An 18225-nucleotide genomic window follows, 5' to 3' on the forward strand; every position below is an offset into this window, starting at 1 on the left:
CACAGCAGGACCAGGCTTTACCCCAGAGATATGATAAAATACATACATAGAATCATAGAATCATAGAATCAACCAGGTTGGAAGAGACCTCCAAGATCATCCAGTCCAACCTAGCACCCAGCCCTATCCAGTCAACTAGACCATGGCACTAAGTGCCTCATCCAGGCTTTTCTTGAAGACCCCCAGGCACAGCGACTCCACCACCTCCCTGGGCAGCCCATTCCAATGCCAATCACTCTCTCTGTGAAGAACTTCCTAACATCCAGCCTATACCTACCCTGGCACAACTTGAGACTGTGTCCCCTTGTTCTATTGCTGGTTACCTGGGAGAAGAGGCCACCCCCCACCTGGCTACAATGCCCCTTCAGGTAGTTGTAGACAGTAATAAGATCACCCCTGAGCCTCCTCTTCTCCAGGCTAAACAGGCCCAGCTCCCTCAACCTCTCCTCATAGGATTTGTGCTCCAGGCCCCTCACCAGCATATTTCAGTTTAGAATGTAATTTGGTGTGAGGTGAGCTGGCTTCCTGGGTAGGGTACTGTGCTAGCACTTGGGGTTTTGTTCAACCCTTGCTGAGATATCTTGCATTACAGCAGACAACACAAAAGCTTTCCCAAAACTCAGGTCCCCGTGAGGCTGCTATGCCTCCACTTCCCAGTCATGTTGTGGTGAGAAGGCTGCTCCACAGCCACTGATGAAGATCAGGTAAGAACAGACACGAGCAGCGAAAGAGTTGTGTGGCAAGCTCTGAATTTTTATTGACATAGGCTTGGGTGAACACAGATCTGCAGTGAGTACACATTAAGTACACCATGCATTATTCATTTTGGTCATAAGGGCAGTACTGTTGAAGTGAAGGCTGAAATGAAAAGCTCCACAGCTCGAAGCAACACAAGCATTGTTGCAGCTGTCAGAGTGCTGCAGTCTGGTGTATGCACAGGGCTGAAGGGGCATGCCAGCAAAACTGCATATGGGACTTGAGAGAGCCTTAAAGAACCAAACAGGTGCCTGCCATCTGTGAAGCCACATCCCTGTCTAGGAAGACTACGAACAGCAAACCATTACACATCAAAGCAGGCACCTCCATACAGCAGTCACAGCAGATAAATTCATTATTCCTAAGCACAAACAGCCAGCAAAATGAAGCACCTCTTGGCAGCTGTGCTTTGAAAGATTACCAACCAAAAAATGAAGCACAGGAAAAGGTGTTAGTTTCTATCTGCAAAAAAATGTTGGCATCTGAATGAATATTTTGCACTCATCATGCATCAAATACTGAGATAAAACATTCACTGAGCTCAAGAGCATGGTTATATGAGAAGGAAGGACAGGTCATTTAGATCTTTATACTGATATTTGCTCTGATCCTCCTGTTTGCTGTCTGCATCACTTCACCATTCAAATGTACAGCTGGTGCAACTGGCTCAGCCAAGTCATTTTTACCCAGCAGGTCTTCCTCAGAAGTAAAAGGCACAACACATCTCTCAGCAAGGGTTTCTCCTGATGCTTCGTTCATTTATTTCTTTTGTGCTTTCTGTCTTCAGCCTTCCTTAAAAATGTAATTCCTATTTCTGTCACGGCATCACCCCTCAGTCTGTCCTGGAGGAAGGTAACTTCAGCTGCTAAGTGAACCTGCAAAGAGTCAGGTCTGATCAGCTAAGCAAAGAAAATCCCAGTATCCCCCCTCCTTCAGCTAAAGTTTTTTCTCTTACCACAAGGGGATCCCCTTTCTCAGCTTTTGAAAGAAACAGACTTCTAGATTGTTTTAGAATAGCTTTCCCAACTAAGTTAATACAAACAAAGTCATAGACAGTAGGATATGGGTATTACTTTGCCCTTCATGCCAGTGCTTTGCTTTCTTCCAGCAGCCTAAGTGGTGTACTTGAGGATTTTGTGGTCACAACATTTCCTGGTCATGCACTAACACTCATGCCATAGCACTCTTGCTCATTAGTCTTAGATCAGATGGAATGCCATCTGATACACTTCTGATGCTCTGCTTTTTCCATCGTACTTTCTTCTCCCTTTCAGCAGGCACTGCAGTAACCTGGCAGCATTATTTACCTTCACCTATTTGGAAAGAATCAAGCTTGGCTATTACTGGTTACATCTATGCAGAGAAATGAGATAGGCTCATGGAGCAGTCAAGGAGATCAGTTTGCTCCTCTGGCTCTCACATCGTGTGTTAGGTGGCTTCCTGTCCCACCTGGTTTTGGCACCAATGTCAGACAGTGAAGAGCCAAGCAGGGATGGTGTGGAGACAAGCCAACCTGTGTGCTTCTCCCTCTCAGCATCCAGGATCACTCTGGCCCTCTTTTATTTAGACACTGACATAAAATCTGAGAGAGAGATGAAACACTACTAAATTCCCTCGATTTACCCCAGCAAGTGGTTTTGCTTTCCTTTGCCTCTGCATATTAACAAAGGATGGAGAAAACAGGTGTGCACTCCCTTACCATTTCCAAAGCACCTCGAATCACCCCACAGAGGAGGTTACAGTAGCAAAGCGATGCTCGTTCTGCTGGCAGCTCCTCCACAAAGTCTACTAGTGGGTTTTGGTCCAGGATTAAGGAAAATTCATTTCCTGCAGGACTACTGCAGGTCACACTGGGGGTGACCCCAAGGTACATCTTGAAAGCAATCTGCAAAGAGATGAAACTCTGACGCTTAAATCTATTGTGTGCAAGCGGCAGGTGAAACTTCCACATGCAGCATGCTGTAGACCAGCTTTAACCCAGGAAAACAGGGGAAGGGCCAGACAGGCTGGAAATCAAACTAGGTTTGTCTCCTCTATGATCAGCTGGAGCCAGAGACAAAAATCTGGAACAGATTACACTGAGTGTGACCCCAAGGTACATCTTGAAAGCAACCTGCAAAGAGATGAAACGCTGATGCTTGAATGTGTTGTGTGCAAACCAGAGGTGCAACTTCCAGATGCAGCATGCTGTTGACCACCTTTAACCCAGGCAAACAGGAGGAAGGACCAAACAGGCTGGAAATCAAACTAGATTTGTCTCCTCTATGATCAGCTGGAACCAGAGACAAAAATCTGGAGCAGGTTACACCAGGGGTGACCCCAAGGTACATCTTGAAAGCATCCTGCAGAGAGATGAAACGCTGATGCTTGAATGTGTTGTGTGCAAACCAGAGGTGCAACTTCCAGATGCAGCATGCTGTTGACCACCTTTAACCCAGGCAAACAGGAGGAAGGACCAAACAGGCTGGAAATCAAACTAGATTTGTCTCCTCTATGATCAGCTGGAACCAGAGACAAAAATCTGGAGCAGGTTACACCAGGGGTGACCCCAAGGTACATCTTGAAAGCAACCTGCAAAGAGATGAAACTCTCATGCTTAAATGTGTTGTGTGCTAACCAGAGGTGCAACTTCCAGATGCAGCATGCTGTTGAACAGCTTTACCCCAGGAAAACAGGAGGAAGGACCAGACAAGCTGGAAATCAAACTAGATTTGTCTCCTCTATGATCAGCTGGAGGCAGAGACAAAAACCTGGAGCTACGTGACCCTCCAGGGAAGTACAGCAGAAGGCTGCCTACTTTGTCTTTGGTGTTCCCACACTTACAACCCCACGCAAAGAGGTTTTACTGCTATTACACGTCTGCTTTCACTCACGTAACACACCCTTGGGACCATTAGCATCCATATTAGGCCCTTCACTGCGCTGCCAGCAACTTCCATAATGACAGCTCACCAACTCCCGCAGCTGGCCAGTGCGTGCACTGACTCTGATCTCCGTCTGCACCCACAAAAAACCCAGCAACGCAGCAAGAAGACGACTGCCACGGCTGCAGACTTGTTGGATGACATCTCTCAGGGGTTGCTGTCCTTTAGCCGCGGCCGCATGTTGCCTGTGAGTGCGCAGCATCTGCCGCGCTAGCTGTCCCCGGGCGGCGCTGCTGCAGGCGCTGACATCACGGCGCTACCCGGAGCCTGCCCACGCAGGCAGCCTAGCAGCGAGCTGCTCTGGAGAGCTCTCCCCTGCCGCACCGCTACAGGCTGCTCCCACCCAAGAGAAGAGCGGTGATTTTTTTTTTACCTCCTTAGTGAGTATCAACCATGGATGGTTTCCAAACAATCCTGAAATTCTTTATGAACCAGAAAACTGCCATAGGTTACAGTTTCATGGCGCTGCTGACCATGGGAGGTGAACGTGTGTTTTCTCTTGTTGCTTTCAGATGTCCCTGCAGCAATGAAAACTTCAGGTATGGTTTGGTATTCCTCTTCTCCCCGGCTTTTGTCTTGCTGGTTATTGGATATTTCATGAACAGCAAAACCTGGAAACTCTTCACAGGCTGCTGGGTGAATCCCAGGAAAATATTCCCCAGGGGGAATATCTGCCACTTCTTCTATGTCTTTGGACAGATCACTTTAAACGCCCTGGTAGCCCCAGTGATGTGGCTTTCGGTGGCGCTGCTCAACGGGACTTTTTACGAGTGTGCCATGAGCGGCTTGAAAAACCCTGCCTACTTACATGCAGTTTGCAACAGCAAATCTGCACAGTGCTTGCAAGAACTGCACAAGGTGGCCTGTGACAAGAGCTCCATGCCAGCTTCAGAGAGCGACGAGCTGAAGCGAACTCTTCAAGCACAGTCCCAGGTAAGGAGAATAAATACAGAGCATGAAGCAGTTTGTGCTACCACTGTTAACTGTCTGGGGAAGAGTCTGATGCCAGATGCTGAGATAAACCCACTGAGTTCACATAAACTTTTTGGCATGATGCAGGTTTGCACAATACAATCAATTGATCTTTGAGTTCAGTCTGAGCTGTGCCATACCTCCTCTGTGTGTGTGGTGTGTGTGGGGTGTGTGTGAAGGATCAATAAGATCAGATAACCTAAAATCTGTTTTCCTCAACAGAGAGAAAAGCAACTCTAAAAACTACTGGGTTGTTTAGGAAGCTGAATTAACAGATGTCAGGGAGGTGGTGGAGGCACCGTCCCTGGAGGTCTTCAAGAAAAGACTGGATGAGGCACTTGGTGCCATGGTCTGGTTGACTGGATAGGGCTGGGGGATAGGTTGGACTGGATGATCTTGGAGGTCTCTTCCAACCTGGTTGAGTCTATGATTCTATGATTCTATGACCTATTAAAAAATCCATGCCACACTCCTAGTTTTGCCATCATGAAAAGCATAATGAAGTCTTAGGTCACTAACAGTAGACAAATACTGGAATAATAAGATTTGTGACAGGCTTACATAAACAGGTTTCTGTTCCTGTTGCTCATGTTCATGATGCCAGGGCAGAGGATGTTTTTGTGCTGCTTGGAGGAAGGAAGAAGCATGAAAATCAAAAGAAAAAAGGCAGAACATGCAAAGCTGAGATCATATTTTACTGTATTTCTCTAGTATGGTTCTACTGCCTTGGAATGCAAACTCAGAGACAAAAAAATCAAAGCAAAGGTGGGGGAAAAGACTACAGAAAATGATGGAAAGATGATTGTCAGCAGGAAACAAAACCAGTCTGTGGAGTCGGCAAGCTTTTGTCACACAGCTGTGTCCATTTGAAACCATTTCCTCCCCAAAAGCAAGTTTCATTTTGAAGGCCTCACACAAGTAGGACTGGAATGCAGACAAAGCCTGTGCTGCAGACAAATCAGTTCACTGGAGAGCTTCAGAAGGAAATAACAAGTAGTGCTTAAGACTTTACGTTGTATGCATAGGAAACAGTACAAGAGCAGCAACTCAGCTTAAAGGATAATACATGGGTCCATTCTCCAAGCTGCAGGGAAGAGAAAAGTTGCTACAAAGAAAAGTTTCTGAAACAGCCACTACAAAGTGACTGGGAAAAGAAGGCAAAGTCAGTCCCTAAGAATAACTCTTTGTGAAGCATCTCTGTTTCATGTATTTCCCCAAGGAGGCTTTATATTCCCTCAGCTAAATGCAGATCTTTACTGGTGGTTATTTTTTTCACCTCAGTACCAGAGTCCACATGAGAAAGGTTGCTTGTTTCTGTATCACTAAGCATGGGAAATCAGTCCCAGTTCATAGGGGTCTTTGAAACCTAGATTGGCTCCACACTGGAATCTGTTCCACTGATTGAAAACAAGCATTTTTTTTATTGCAAATGCCACACGTTGCAGTGGAGTAGGAGGACAAAACTATTGTCTAGTTAGGAAAAAACTGAGTTCACACCACGGCTCTCCTTAGAGAAGAACACCCCATAATAACAAGTTGAAGCACATTTTCCTACCCTCAGCCCTTGCTTTAATCCTAGAGGTAGCTCTTTCTTTTGAAATATTCTTAACAGATTTTTCTCCAGCTCTGAAGTTGCTAAAAATAAACAACAACAAAAGTTTAAGTGATGCTGGGGAAGCATATTTCAGCAAGAGAAAATTCTCTCCAACTACAGCAACTATTTCTAATCAGAGAGTAGTGGAACTGGGCTCTATTCCAGCCCCAACACAGACCTGCCAATGCACACACTATTTCTTCTTTCTCATGCCCTCTCCTCCCAGCATTCTGACAGGATTGGACAAGAAGGCAATTTTGAACCAGTCTTGGCTTAAAAGTTATTTCCCACTACAAAAGGATGATTCTGCCAAGTCAAGAAAGTTCACAGGGACAGCATGGATTTCAATGAATCTCTTGGTAAAAGAATTGAGCAATGCTCCTTCAATTGTAAACCATCCTATGTACTCCTTTTAGCTACTGAATGCAGTTCACAGTATCACAGTATCACCAAGGTTGGAAGAGACCTCACAGATCATCAAGTCCAACCCTTTACCACAGAGCTCAAGGCTAGACCATGGCACCAAGTGCCACATCCAACCTTGCCTTGAACAGCTCCAGGGACGGCGACTCCACCACCTCCCCGGGCAGCCCATTCCAGTATCCAATGACTCTCTCAGTGAAGTTGTTTGGGTTAGGATTTGAATTTTAATTTTTTAATTAGAAGAGATCTGGAAAAAAACAAAGAAACAAACATTTAAAAATACCTGAGTTTATAAGGTAGATTCAGCTGGGATAAAAGTTAACTTCTTTTGGTTTTGCATTTGGTCACAATTCAGAATTGTATCCCAATCCTAATTCTTGCATTGTTATTGAATGCTCTCAGAAGACAGAAAATCATTTCCCACCTAGCAGTTGTGATACTTTATCCTCCACATGCACTTTTCCCTCTGTGTGACAGAACTCAGTGAGCAGTTCCGACAGGCCACATGCCAGATGGTTACAGTTTTTGCAATGAGCCCTCATCCATATTCAATAATCAACAATATAGGAGTGATTATTTAGACATATTTAGGTTTTTATTCATGCACAAGAATCATAGAATCAACCAGGTTGGAAGAGACCTCCAAGATGATCAGAGTCTATGAGGACAGGCTGAGACAGTTGGGGTTGTTCAGTTTGCAGAAGAGAAGGTTCCAAGGAGACCTTATTGTGGCCTTCTGGTATCTGAAGGGGGCTACAAGAAAGCTGGGAAAGGACTTTGCAGGGTGTTAGGTAGTGATAGGACTGGGGGGAATGGATCCAACCTAGAGGAGGGGAGATTTAGATTAGATGTTAGGAAGAAGTTCTTCACCGAAGTTCTTCATCATAATGGTGGTGAAACACTGGAACAGGTTGCCCAGGGAGGTGGTGGAAGCCTCATCCCTAGATGTTTTTAAGGCCAAGCTGAGTGTGGCTCTGGGCAACCTGATCTAGTGTGAGGTGTCCCTGCCCATGTCAGGGTGGCTGGAACTGGAAGATCCTTGAGGTCCCTTCCAGCCCTGACAATTCTGTGATTCTGTAATTGTGTAGTTGAGGTCTGATTTGATACCATTTGTCCTGGAGCCTTCCACTGCTATTGCTCTTGTTGCTGTTGGCAACAAGTTCCCTTTGTTATACAATGGCATGAGGAGGCAGCCAGACTGATGTGCAAGCCAAGTTATCTGGAGTGTTTTACTTTCCACTGCAAAATTCAACCAGCTTTTGCATTCCTGGGAAAGAGACATCAAAATGAGGGCTAGTGAGGAGCCTCAATCCTGACATCTTCTACCTGCCTTCGGTCCTCATGTAGCCTCTCCATTGGAATTGATGCCAGGCACTGAGTGGAAAGTGGGATGAGATGCCCAGAGCAGTGTCCCAGGAGGAGTGGCATGCCCTTATACAAGCAGTGGTTGCTCTTTTGGACACTCCTGACTTAAGTAGCAGCATCACTTGGGCCTTTTTAACCAGAAACTCATTTCTTTTGTTTTCTCAGATCTTAGGCTGGTGTGTGATAGTTACCACAGCTCTCCTCTCCCTGCTAACCACATGCTGTGCCAGCTGCCAGTCGAAAGTCAGCCACCTCCAGTTGATGTTCTGGAGGGTGTATGCCCAGAAGGAGAAGGAACAACTGGAGCAGATTTTCCAGCTGTATGCCACCAAGCTGAGCGAGCGCAACCTGAAGTGCTTCTTTGAGAACAAGGAGCCAGAAATTATTCCTCTGCCAGATTTTCAGGCATGGGAAGATGCTTCCCAGCTCCATTCCTTCAGCAGCAGCAAGCAGCATTATAGCACAATTCACAGGCTAGTTGAAGAAGGCCAGAAAGAAATCAGTGAGGAGAGAGAGACAATGCTGGACTTTGTAGACAGAAGGGACATACCCTAGGCCAAATATATTTTCAGGGTTTTTACACCCTGCTAACACAGAATACTTCTAGCTGGGTCCATCTCTGTATCTTTTCACAATGGCCTCTTTCTTCTTCACCACAGTCCCTCCCTATTACAAGCCTGTCCTAAAGGGATGTAATGAAATTACTTCTCTACATCAGTGAAAAGGCTGCAATCCTCCATAGCACCTAAGGTTCAATGCTGGCTCCAAATCAAGCACTGACTGCAAGAAGACATGAATAATGACTTCTACAAGAGGGTTTCCACAATAACTTACATTAAAATGTGCTTGCCCTATGTAAATCAAGAGCCTTTCATACAGTAACACCACTTAAAAGGTGTGATTGTAACAACAGAAGATGTGTGTGGCTTCCTGACAGCCCATGGAAAGGGTTTGCTTCCAGATAATTTGCAGGTACAGCAGTGTTCTGAGGCACCAGTGCTCACAGAAGACATCTTGGTGTCTTTGGACTTCTGTTACACCTAGAATGCTACAGAGGTCATGGTGATCAGCCCTGCTCTCCTAGTTCCTGAGACCTCTTGCCTGGGACATGGGGCAGTGATGTGCATTGACAGAGGGGTGGCAGGTAAACTTTTGGACACATCCTAGAGCCCAACTGTAGGGCAAGAACTTGAAATTACCAAGAGCCACAAAGCCACAAGGACAATGAAGGGAATGGAACATCTCTTTTATGAAGAGAGACTGAGGGAGTTGAGGCTCTTTAGCTTGGAGAAGAGGAGACTGAGAGGTGACCTCATCAGTGTTTACAAATACATAAAGGGTGAGTGCCAGGAGGCTGGAGCCAGGCTCTGCTCAGTGATGCATGATGGCAGGAGAAGGGGCAATGGGTGGAAGCTGAGGCACAGGAAGTTTCATTTAAACATGAGGAGGATCTTTTTTCCCTGTGAGGGTGACAGAACACTGGAACAGGCTGCCCAGGGGGTTGTGGAGTCTCCCTCTCTGGAGATATTCAAAACCCACCTGGATACATTCCTGTGTGATCTGGTCTAGGTGATGCTGCCTTGGCAGGGGGGGTGGACTGGATGAGCTTTCCAGGTCCCTCCCAGCCCCTGAAATTCTATGATTCTATGAAATGGTTAAAAAAATGGGGAAAGGAGATATCACCTAACACCATGTCCCCACCTGCTGGGCCAAATGTCCCTTCCCAAAGCTGTCTTTCCACCTTCATCCTCACTAGTACAAGAAAATCAAACCAAGCAGAGATCCAAAGTGGATGACACTCGGTAGGTTAAAGAGCTGATCAGAGAATAGGGGAAAGAAGTGGACTGATGTAAGGATGAGGATGAGACAGAGGAAAAAGGTAGTTGGCAGAGGGAAAGGTGGGAGGAGAGAGTGATCTCACTTTGAACTTTTGCACCATCTTTTTCCTCAGGAGAAAGCTCAAAGCTGTGCACTTGAGTAGCCAGGACCATATGAAACAGGAGCACTTTCCAGCCCAGCCTTCTCCTTTACCACAGAGGGGCAAAACCAAGGAGCATTCTTCCCTCTTCATCCTTACCTTGCTTCGTGTTCATAGGTAATTGATATTGAGAGGGTCTCCACCTCCCAAGAGCAGCTGCTGAACGCTTAGTGCTTGCAACATGTGCCTGGTAGCAGCCCAGATCTCACTGACTCTCACTCCCAGGGCTGTGTAACTGCATTATCTTACCAAAGTGCCTGTGACTTAATGCAATTGCCATGTGGATGCTGGGATACAGCTAAAAACAGACAAAAATAAAAGCCAGTTTGTTATTTTCAACTGGAATCTGGTTTGGGGCAATGTAACCCTCAGCTTCAAGCAGCTATCACAAAAAGCTGTTTTGTATTGTCCCTGAAGTTCAGCAGCTGCTGTGGCAGCTCAGAAAGAGGTGAAGACTACTTCCACCATTATCCAAAACAAACTGAAGAACAAAACCCCCAGCACAATCAACATTTTCCCTGGGAGAATTTAGATTTGCCATAACTCTGATGCCAATCAAAATAGGAGTGCACAAATAAACAGGAAAGTTCAGCTCAGCTCTCTGTGCTTTGTCCCTCAGTTTGTTATTCCTTCCACTTTTCTCATTTGAACTCTCTCAGCTCTTCTTCCATTACACATTTGCTGCTCCACCAAACTGCAAGTCCTTGGTACATGAACCACTTAACTGTGCTAAGCCCTCATATGCTTTCAATTTCATTTCAGCTGCATTCTGCATTACAGTATCACAAATCTGTCCAAATGCTTTTGTTAACTTTTCCTGCATAAAAGAAGAACTTGTCTGGGAATTATGCAAACCCAGGAGCTGGTTTGCAGTGATGCACCACATTAAGGAGGAAACTGCAAACTTATGAAGTGAACATTGTAAAAAAAAACAAACCAAATTTACAAGTCTTAGAATCATAGAATTAACCAGGTTGGAAGAGACCTCCAAGATCATCCAGTCCAACCCAGCACCCAGCCGTAGCCAATCAACCTATCCATGGTACTAAGTGCCTCATCCAGTCTTTTCTTGAACATCTCCAGGGATGTCGACTTCATCACCTCCCTGGGCAGCCCATTCCAATGCCAATCACTCTCTCTGCCAACAAATTCCTCTTAACATCCAGCCTAGACCTCCCACAGCACAACTTGAGATTTTGTCCCCTTGTTCTGTTGCTGGTTGCCTGGCAGAAGAGACCAACACCACCTGGCTACAGTCTCCTTTCAGGTAGTTGCAGACAGCAATGAGCTCTGCCCTGAGACTCCTCTTCTGCAGGCAAACAGAAAAAAAAATAATCTAAGCACATAGATAAGTAATTTGATGGATAGATACAAAGGTTTTGTTTAAACCCAGACTCTGACTCCACGGAGATGCCTTTAAAACTACTTTGTGTAACTTCTCAGAGGACAAAACAAAGGTTTGCCCAGTCTTTGTGATTCCAAACAAAAAAGTGAAAGTAAAGAGTGGGCTTGAAAGCTGCATCCATAAATCCATCTCATCTCTAGGAAGGAGTAAAATACTGCTTAGACATGTACACAGGCTCCCCAGCAAAATGACAGCAAAGTCTCTGCTTGGAAAATGTTACTTGCAAGTCCATGGTATCACATTGTGGTATTACATTGTGTTACATTCTACTATACTATTATATTCCATGGGGTTATAGTTTAAAAAGGGACCTGCTCAAGAGAGTCCATGGGAGGACTACGAGGATGATGAGGGGACTGAACACTGCCTGATGAGGAGAGGCTGAGGGACCTGGGGCTGCCTAGGCTGGAGAAGAGAAGACTGAGAGGGGATTTAATAAATGTCTGTAAATATCTGAGGGCTGGGGTCAAGGAGGGGGGGACAGGCTCTGCTCACTGCTCCCTGGGACAGGACAAGCAGGGACACTCTACCCTAGATCAGGCTGCCCACAGCCTCATCCAGCCTGGCCTTAAACACCTCCAGCCATGCAGCCTCAACCACCTCCCTGGGCAACCCATTCCAGCCTCTCACCACTCTCATGCTCAAGAACTTCCTCCTCACAGCCAAGCCGAATTTCCCCACCTCCAGCTTTGCTCCATTCCCCCCAGTCCTGTCACTCTCTAATAGCCTAAAAAGTCCCTCCCCAGCTTTTCTGTATCCCACTTCAGATACTGGAAGACCACAAGAAGGTCACCTGGGAGCCTCCTCTTCTGCAGACTGAACAGCCCCAACTCTTTCAGTCTGTCCTCACAGCAGAGCTGCTGCAGCCCTCTGAGCATCCTCATAGCCCTTCTCTGGACATGCTCCAGCATCTCCACATCCCTCTTGTAATAGTGGCTCCAGAACTGGATGCAGTACTCTAGGTGGGGTCTCCCCAGAGTGGAGTAGAGGGGGAGAATCACCTCCCTGGCCCTGCTGCCCACACTTCTCCTGCTGCAGCCCAGGTTCTGGTTATCTTTGTGGGCTGCAAGTGCACACTGCTGGCTCATGTTGAGCTTCTCATCCACCAGCACCCCCAAATCCCTCTCCTCAGGGCTTCTCTCCAGCCACTCACTGCCCAGCCTGGATCTGTGCTTGGGATTGCCTCGAAATAACAAAGGACCAGAATTAGTCTCCTTGGAAGCAGAAAGGCAGCCAAAATAACATTTTTGCCAGCATGCTTCTCAGTCACAGTACTTTTCCACAGAGAGTGTTTGGGAAGTTCCAGATGTTTTAAAGGTCTTGTCATCTGTTGCTGATTCCATATACTCAGAAATGTTACACAGTGCACTCAGATCCCCATTCTGAATCCCGTCTTGGGAATTACTTCTTCAGCTGAGCTTTGTTCTTAGTTTCATTCCTGAATTGGTTTCCATTCATTATTCCAATTTGCCAGTGAGCAGAAAGCCTTCTTTTACACAGTCTGGTTTCTTATTTTTATATCCAATCCCAACTGTAACCAAGCTAAATCACGACACCAACGCGAGAAGTCAGAGAACTCAGAGCAGAAGGACTCATTTTGGCTCACCATCAAAAGCTGCTGGTCCCTCTCCAGACCCATATAAGCTAGCAGCAAACCCAAGATTTGCAGGCTGAACCAGCAGTTGAAGATTTAAGACCTTGGCCACTGCTTAGAAGCACTTTTCCTTGGTGATCAATTCCTAACACAGCAAGCTGGCTTTGTGCTCTTCATTTTCTGTTTTCCCCTTTGCTTCATCTCTTTCCATTCCCACAGGGAACAGCCCCAGCCTGATCTTCCAGGCTTCTCCTTTGCTTTCCAAAGGACTGCAGGATGACAGCTATGTTTACAGGCTGCCTGGCTATAACTAATTGAACTAACTGCTTTAATTACTTGAACTGGTTTTACTCCACACGCTGAAACAGATTTCTGCCTCCCAAGAGTTAGTGCAGTTAAGTATCGAAACACTTTCTCCTGAGAGCAGTACTGCTGAAGAGTTAAAGAGTTGGTGTAAGCAGCTCTGTAATTCCTAACTGGCAGCTCTAACAGCTGTTTGCAGCTACCTGCTGGGTGACTTTACATTGGTTTTGCTGTTAGGTGCCTCTGACAAGTGTGCCTGAAGACTATTTTTAAAACAGTTTGCCAAAGAAATGCAGAAATGCTTCCCAGATCACATCTTGCCTCAGGAAGGTTATCCTCCTACTACAGAACTCCCCTTGGCTTGCTAAAAATAGTCTTTTTCAAGAGACTGTGCTTTAAAGTTTGTCCCAATCTCCTCGTACAGCTTGATTTCTCCCAGTAAGTCTCATTTGAAGTACAGCCTGCAGAGAGTGGTGAATTTACTGCTGTGGGTTTATCAAGACCAGCTGCACAACATTTATCTTACTAAAGATGACTTTTTGTATGTGTGTTCTACTGAATGCTGGGATTTTCTTGTCCCAGCTTCATGCAGCACTATGCTAGAGGTAGAAACTGCTCTCTTCTCATGGTCAGCCTCTGTGAGCTACTAGCTGATACAAAGTTGTAGATAAGGAAAAGGCTGCGTTTCACCTCATGGAAGCATGAGTGTGATTATGGAGACGAGTGGGTTTTCATAAGGCACTTCTGATATAGCAGGAATTGGAGCCAGGTGATAGAGGAGGAGGGAAAAGCTAAGACCCCTGAAGCTGATGAAGCTCTGGAGACCATAAACCATATTTACCTGCGCAATGGTGTCTGCAGTTTCAGAGTAGCTGCGGCACTTTTTCACGGCTGAACGAGCTAAAAAGTCATCAATCAGCCTTACACCAATGCCATATCCCCTACGGAGAAAAGAAAGAAGGTTAACCTGCAAAACGGGCAGCTTCTTTCCACCTAGCATCTCCCTAAGCTGTCTCTTGTGCTGTCTCAGCAGAACAGCTGCGTGCTCCTAAATGAATGGCTTAGAGGAGCACAGATCAGGCTGGTCTAGATTCTTCTTTCTATGGGATCCTGGCAAGGATGTTATTTGTATACACCTTGTCTGCACATGCATTTGTGTTTATGAATAAATGGCAGATGTTGGACATATGACTGTGATAATTAAATGCTACACCTGACAAATACTGCTGTCTCACTGAAAATGGGATAGGATAACACAGCACAGCTTTTTATCCATCCTTTCCTAAGCCCCAGAGTGCACCTCACACTGTCTCTGTCAAGTAAAAGAAAGCAACTGCCCCTTCAGGTCAGAGCATCCACCTCTAGGCTGGCAGGGACTTCAGTAAATCCTCAACACCCTCACTGCAACATTCAGGTGCCAAGAAGACCCACAGAAAACAGACTCAGGTCTGGTCTCTCATTGTACCCTCTTATCTCTTCAGCTCAGTTTTTGCTCTTCCTCCACAATTTTCTCTTTGTCTTTTTTTCTAACATGTTCTCTTCTTTCATCTACTACTTGCAGAAAGAATTAAAATGTTGCTAGCTTATATATAGCTTCAGTACTACACTGCCATCATCTTCTGCTTAAACACTAACATTTCATAGACTCATAGAATCAGCCAGGTTGGAAGAGACCTCCAAGATCATTCAGTCCAACCTAGCACCCAGCCCTAGCCAAGCAACCAGACCATGGCACTAAGTGCCTCATCCAGGCTTTTTGGGAACATCTCCAGGGTTGGTGACTCCACCACCTCCCTGGGCAGCCCATTCCAATGCCAATCACTCTCTCTGCCAACAGCTCCCTCCTAACATCCAGCCTAGACCTGCCCTGGCACAACTTGAGACTGTGTCCCCTTGTTCTGTTGCTGATTGCCTGGCAGAAGAGACTAACCCCACCTGGCTACAGCCTCCCTTCAGGTAGTTGCAGACAGCAATGAGCTCTGCCCTGAGCCTCCTCTGCTGCAGGCTGCACCCCCCCAGCTCCCTCTGCCTCCCCTCACAGGGCTGTGCTCCAGGCCCCTCCTCAGCTTTGTCGCCCTCCTGTGGACACGTTCGGTACTTCAACGCCTCTCTTGAATTGAGGAGCCCAGAACTGGACACAGCACTCAAGGTGTGGTCTGAGCAGTGCTGAGCACGATTTCAGAGAAAGTAAATTTTAAAAGGATGGAATTAAACGGATTTTTTTTATAAACCAAATATTCATTCCTAGCTCTCACACATTAACAACATAGGGCAGTAACTACATAGTGAGCAAAACAGAATCACAGAATCATTTAGGCTGGAAATGGCATTTAAGATCACAGAGTTCAACCATTAATCTAACACTACCCAGTCTGCTGCTAAGCCGTGTCCCCAGGCACCACATTTACATGTCTGTTACACACCTATAGGGATGATGATCAAGCTTAACATTTAAAGCAGTACTTACATTCTATCTAAACAGGTGTTGACATCCTCATCTTTTTCATAGTCCTTGCACAGCTGGGCTACCAAAGCCCCATATGTGAGTACAAAAAGTTCTCTGCTCTGCCAGAAAAGGTGGATATCAAAAATGAAGCAAACTAGAAAATGCTTTTTTTTCCCCCCACACTTTTGAGCTGCTTATCACTTGCTGCTTCCTGAGCAGAACAACACTCACCTCTCTAGAATCTCCTTATTAAAGGAGTATTAAAGGTGTATTAAAAACAAAGTTAAAAAGCCCCACCATCTACAGTAATCAAAAACACTTCCCACAGACATGTAACCACTGAAATCCACAATCAAAGTCTGACTTGATCATCATGTAAGTCTCTGTGCAGGGCTTTTGCTTAACAGAAATGCCATTTTTGGGAGGGATACAGCTATTTTCATCCCTTACATCCTACAACAGCCTGTCACAGAATCAACCAGGTTGGAAAAGACCTCTGAGATCATCGAGTCCAACCTATCACCTAACCCTTCTAATTAACTAAGCCATGGCACTAAATGCCTCACCCAGTCTCCTTTTAAACACCTCCAGGGATGAGGACTCCACCACCTCCTGTCCCATAGACAGATTTTCTTACATTACTGCTTAATGGCTGGCAGCTTGTTGGCAGCTTAGAACAGGGTCCCGCTGTAGCCATAAATGCTGCCAGCACCTCTGTTCTTACACTGGCAGACTCATCCCTCCCATCCTTTCAGTATGGTCAGGCTGTTTGGGTCTACAAAAGACCTCAATGCAGTAACAGGCTAGTCTCACTCCATGCACATCACAGAAATGGCTTACTATTTTGTGGTTCTCCTGCTTTCTTCCCGGTGGCCGAGACATGCTGCTAGTGTAAAGCCTGGGGTACTGGATTGTGAGTTTATGCCTTTTCTTCTTCATGCAGCATAGTTTTCTCTCAATCACTCTATTTCCTCTGCCCCTTCTCTAAAGTTTTCTCCTTTCTGCTCCTCTGCCTTTTGCATGCGATGTGTTTGCAGCAATCTGTAATGCTGCTGATGCTGCTCCTAATCTTTATGAGTACTGAGCCCTTTGGGAGGAATTTGACTGGCACTGCTGTACACAACATCAGTAAGTGCTCCAGCCATTTGTAGGCAAATGCACAGCCACGGGAAGTCAAACTGGGCAGCCACAGGAGATCCAAATGTCTTTTATCTTTAGGAACAGCAAATTCATTCTGTTGTTTGCGCCAGGTTTTGGTGTTTGGAATGTTAACAGAAGTTCCCTCTCTGATGAACAGAGGCACAGTTGAACCATAATTGCTGCACAAGGTAATTAAAAATTGATAATTTACAACTTAAAGGAGCTATAAAGATGCCTTCTGTCAGCTCTGACTGCTTTAGTGTGGTGAGCTAATGTCTGCCTAGGCAGAAGCAGATGAGTTACAAGGCAATACCAGCCCCCTGATGCCATGGAGCTGGCAGGACAGTTCCAGAGTACTCAGACTCGCAGGGGAATAAACGGTGTGCATCATACAGTGTCCATCAAACTGTGTGCCAGCCTGTGCAAATGGCATTTTCTAGAGGATCTTTACTCCTATTTGTAAACATCCCTGCTATAAACATCCAGGAAGGTCTAGCTTAATTTTTCTGTTCCCCTCTGAGGTACATGTGGCCTAATCTGTTAGTTTAGCTTTGCAATAAATGTAGACTACAGTCACTGTTATGCTCAGCAATGAATCAGGTAGTTCTCTTGCCTTAGAGGACTTATCTCCTCATACACTCTCACTGAGTCCACCTAGGAAAGGAAGTAAAAACATGGCCTCATCTGAATATAATGCTGTTATATATAATAACCAGGTTGGAAGAGACCTCCAAGATCATCCAGTCCAACCCATCATCCAGCCCTGTCCAATCAACTAGAGCATGGCACTGATGTCCCTGCTCACTGCAGGAGGGTCGGACTAGATGACCTTTAGAGGTCACTTCCAACCCAAACCACTTTATGATTCTGGGAAGGTACAGTATGGAGCAGACAGTGTAATATGTGTTAAGAACACATCAGTATTGCTTGGAAATTACTTCTGTGCACACATGTACACATGGAAATTCACATATCAAAATCCTCTGATGGGAAAGTGCAGCTGGAAAAACTGTACCAGCAAAGCTGGAGAATGCAGCTTATTCCTATCACAGCCACATCACATCACAAATAATAACTGAGCTCTTAGAAGGAGATGAGTGAGAGAGTTTTGACTGGATCTGGTGGAGAAGGGTATCAAAATCAATCTCTCCCTTTCTGCCATGGCTGCCTTATTTCAGTAAAAACCAAACAAGTGAACGAAACCTGTTTGCCTGTGTACAAGAGGAGAAAGGTGTGATGTCTTCAATATGTTTTAAAAGAACAATTACAAACCATTCTCAGTTCTTAAAAACAAGCACTTAGTAGAACTAAGTAAAATCAAGCTG

The 18225-nt window shown here is 45.7% G+C and overlaps 2 protein-coding genes across 2 annotated transcripts; one reads left to right on the forward strand and one right to left on the reverse strand.

Moving 5' to 3' along the window:
* Positions 1-773: 773 nt before the first annotated feature.
* Positions 774-16642, reverse strand: TRAPPC3L (trafficking protein particle complex subunit 3L). Its single transcript, XM_064170118.1, has 5 exons — positions 16601-16642; positions 15782-15924; positions 14156-14255; positions 2456-2641; positions 774-1631 (listed from the first exon to the last, which is right to left on the reverse strand). Exons 1-5 carry the CDS (start codon positions 16640-16642, stop codon positions 1512-1514), a joined length of 591 nt encoding a protein of 196 aa, XP_064026188.1. The 3' UTR covers positions 774-1511.
* Positions 3979-8661, forward strand: CALHM5 (calcium homeostasis modulator family member 5). Its single transcript, XM_064170217.1, has 2 exons — positions 3979-4613; positions 8200-8661. Exons 1-2 carry the CDS (start codon positions 4074-4076, stop codon positions 8587-8589), a joined length of 930 nt encoding a protein of 309 aa, XP_064026287.1. The 5' UTR covers positions 3979-4073; the 3' UTR covers positions 8590-8661.
* Positions 16643-18225: the final 1583 nt, after the last annotated feature.

Source organism: Pogoniulus pusillus, chromosome 33, assembly GCF_015220805.1.
Source record: "Pogoniulus pusillus isolate bPogPus1 chromosome 33, bPogPus1.pri, whole genome shotgun sequence".
In the NCBI taxonomy this organism is placed as follows: Eukaryota; Metazoa; Chordata; class Aves; order Piciformes; family Lybiidae; genus Pogoniulus; species Pogoniulus pusillus.

Coding starts and splice junctions, on each gene's coding strand:
- CALHM5 (XM_064170217.1), top strand. CDS start 4,074: ATGGATGGTTTCCAAACAATCCTGAAATTCTTTATGAACCAGAAAACT. Junction 4,614..8,199: donor CTCTTCAAGCACAGTCCCAG/GTAAGGAGAATA, acceptor TTGTTTTCTCAG/ATCTTAGGCTGGTGTGTGAT.
- TRAPPC3L (XM_064170118.1), bottom strand. CDS start 16,642: ATGTCTCGGCCACCGGGAAGAAAGCAGGAGAACCACAAAATA. Junction 15,925..16,600: donor AGCAGGAGAACCACAAAATA/GTAAGCCATTTC, acceptor GGGAAAAAAAAG/CATTTTCTAGTTTGCTTCAT. Junction 14,256..15,781: donor AACACCTGTTTAGATAGAAT/GTAAGTACTGCT, acceptor TTTTCTCCGTAG/GGGATATGGCATTGGTGTAA.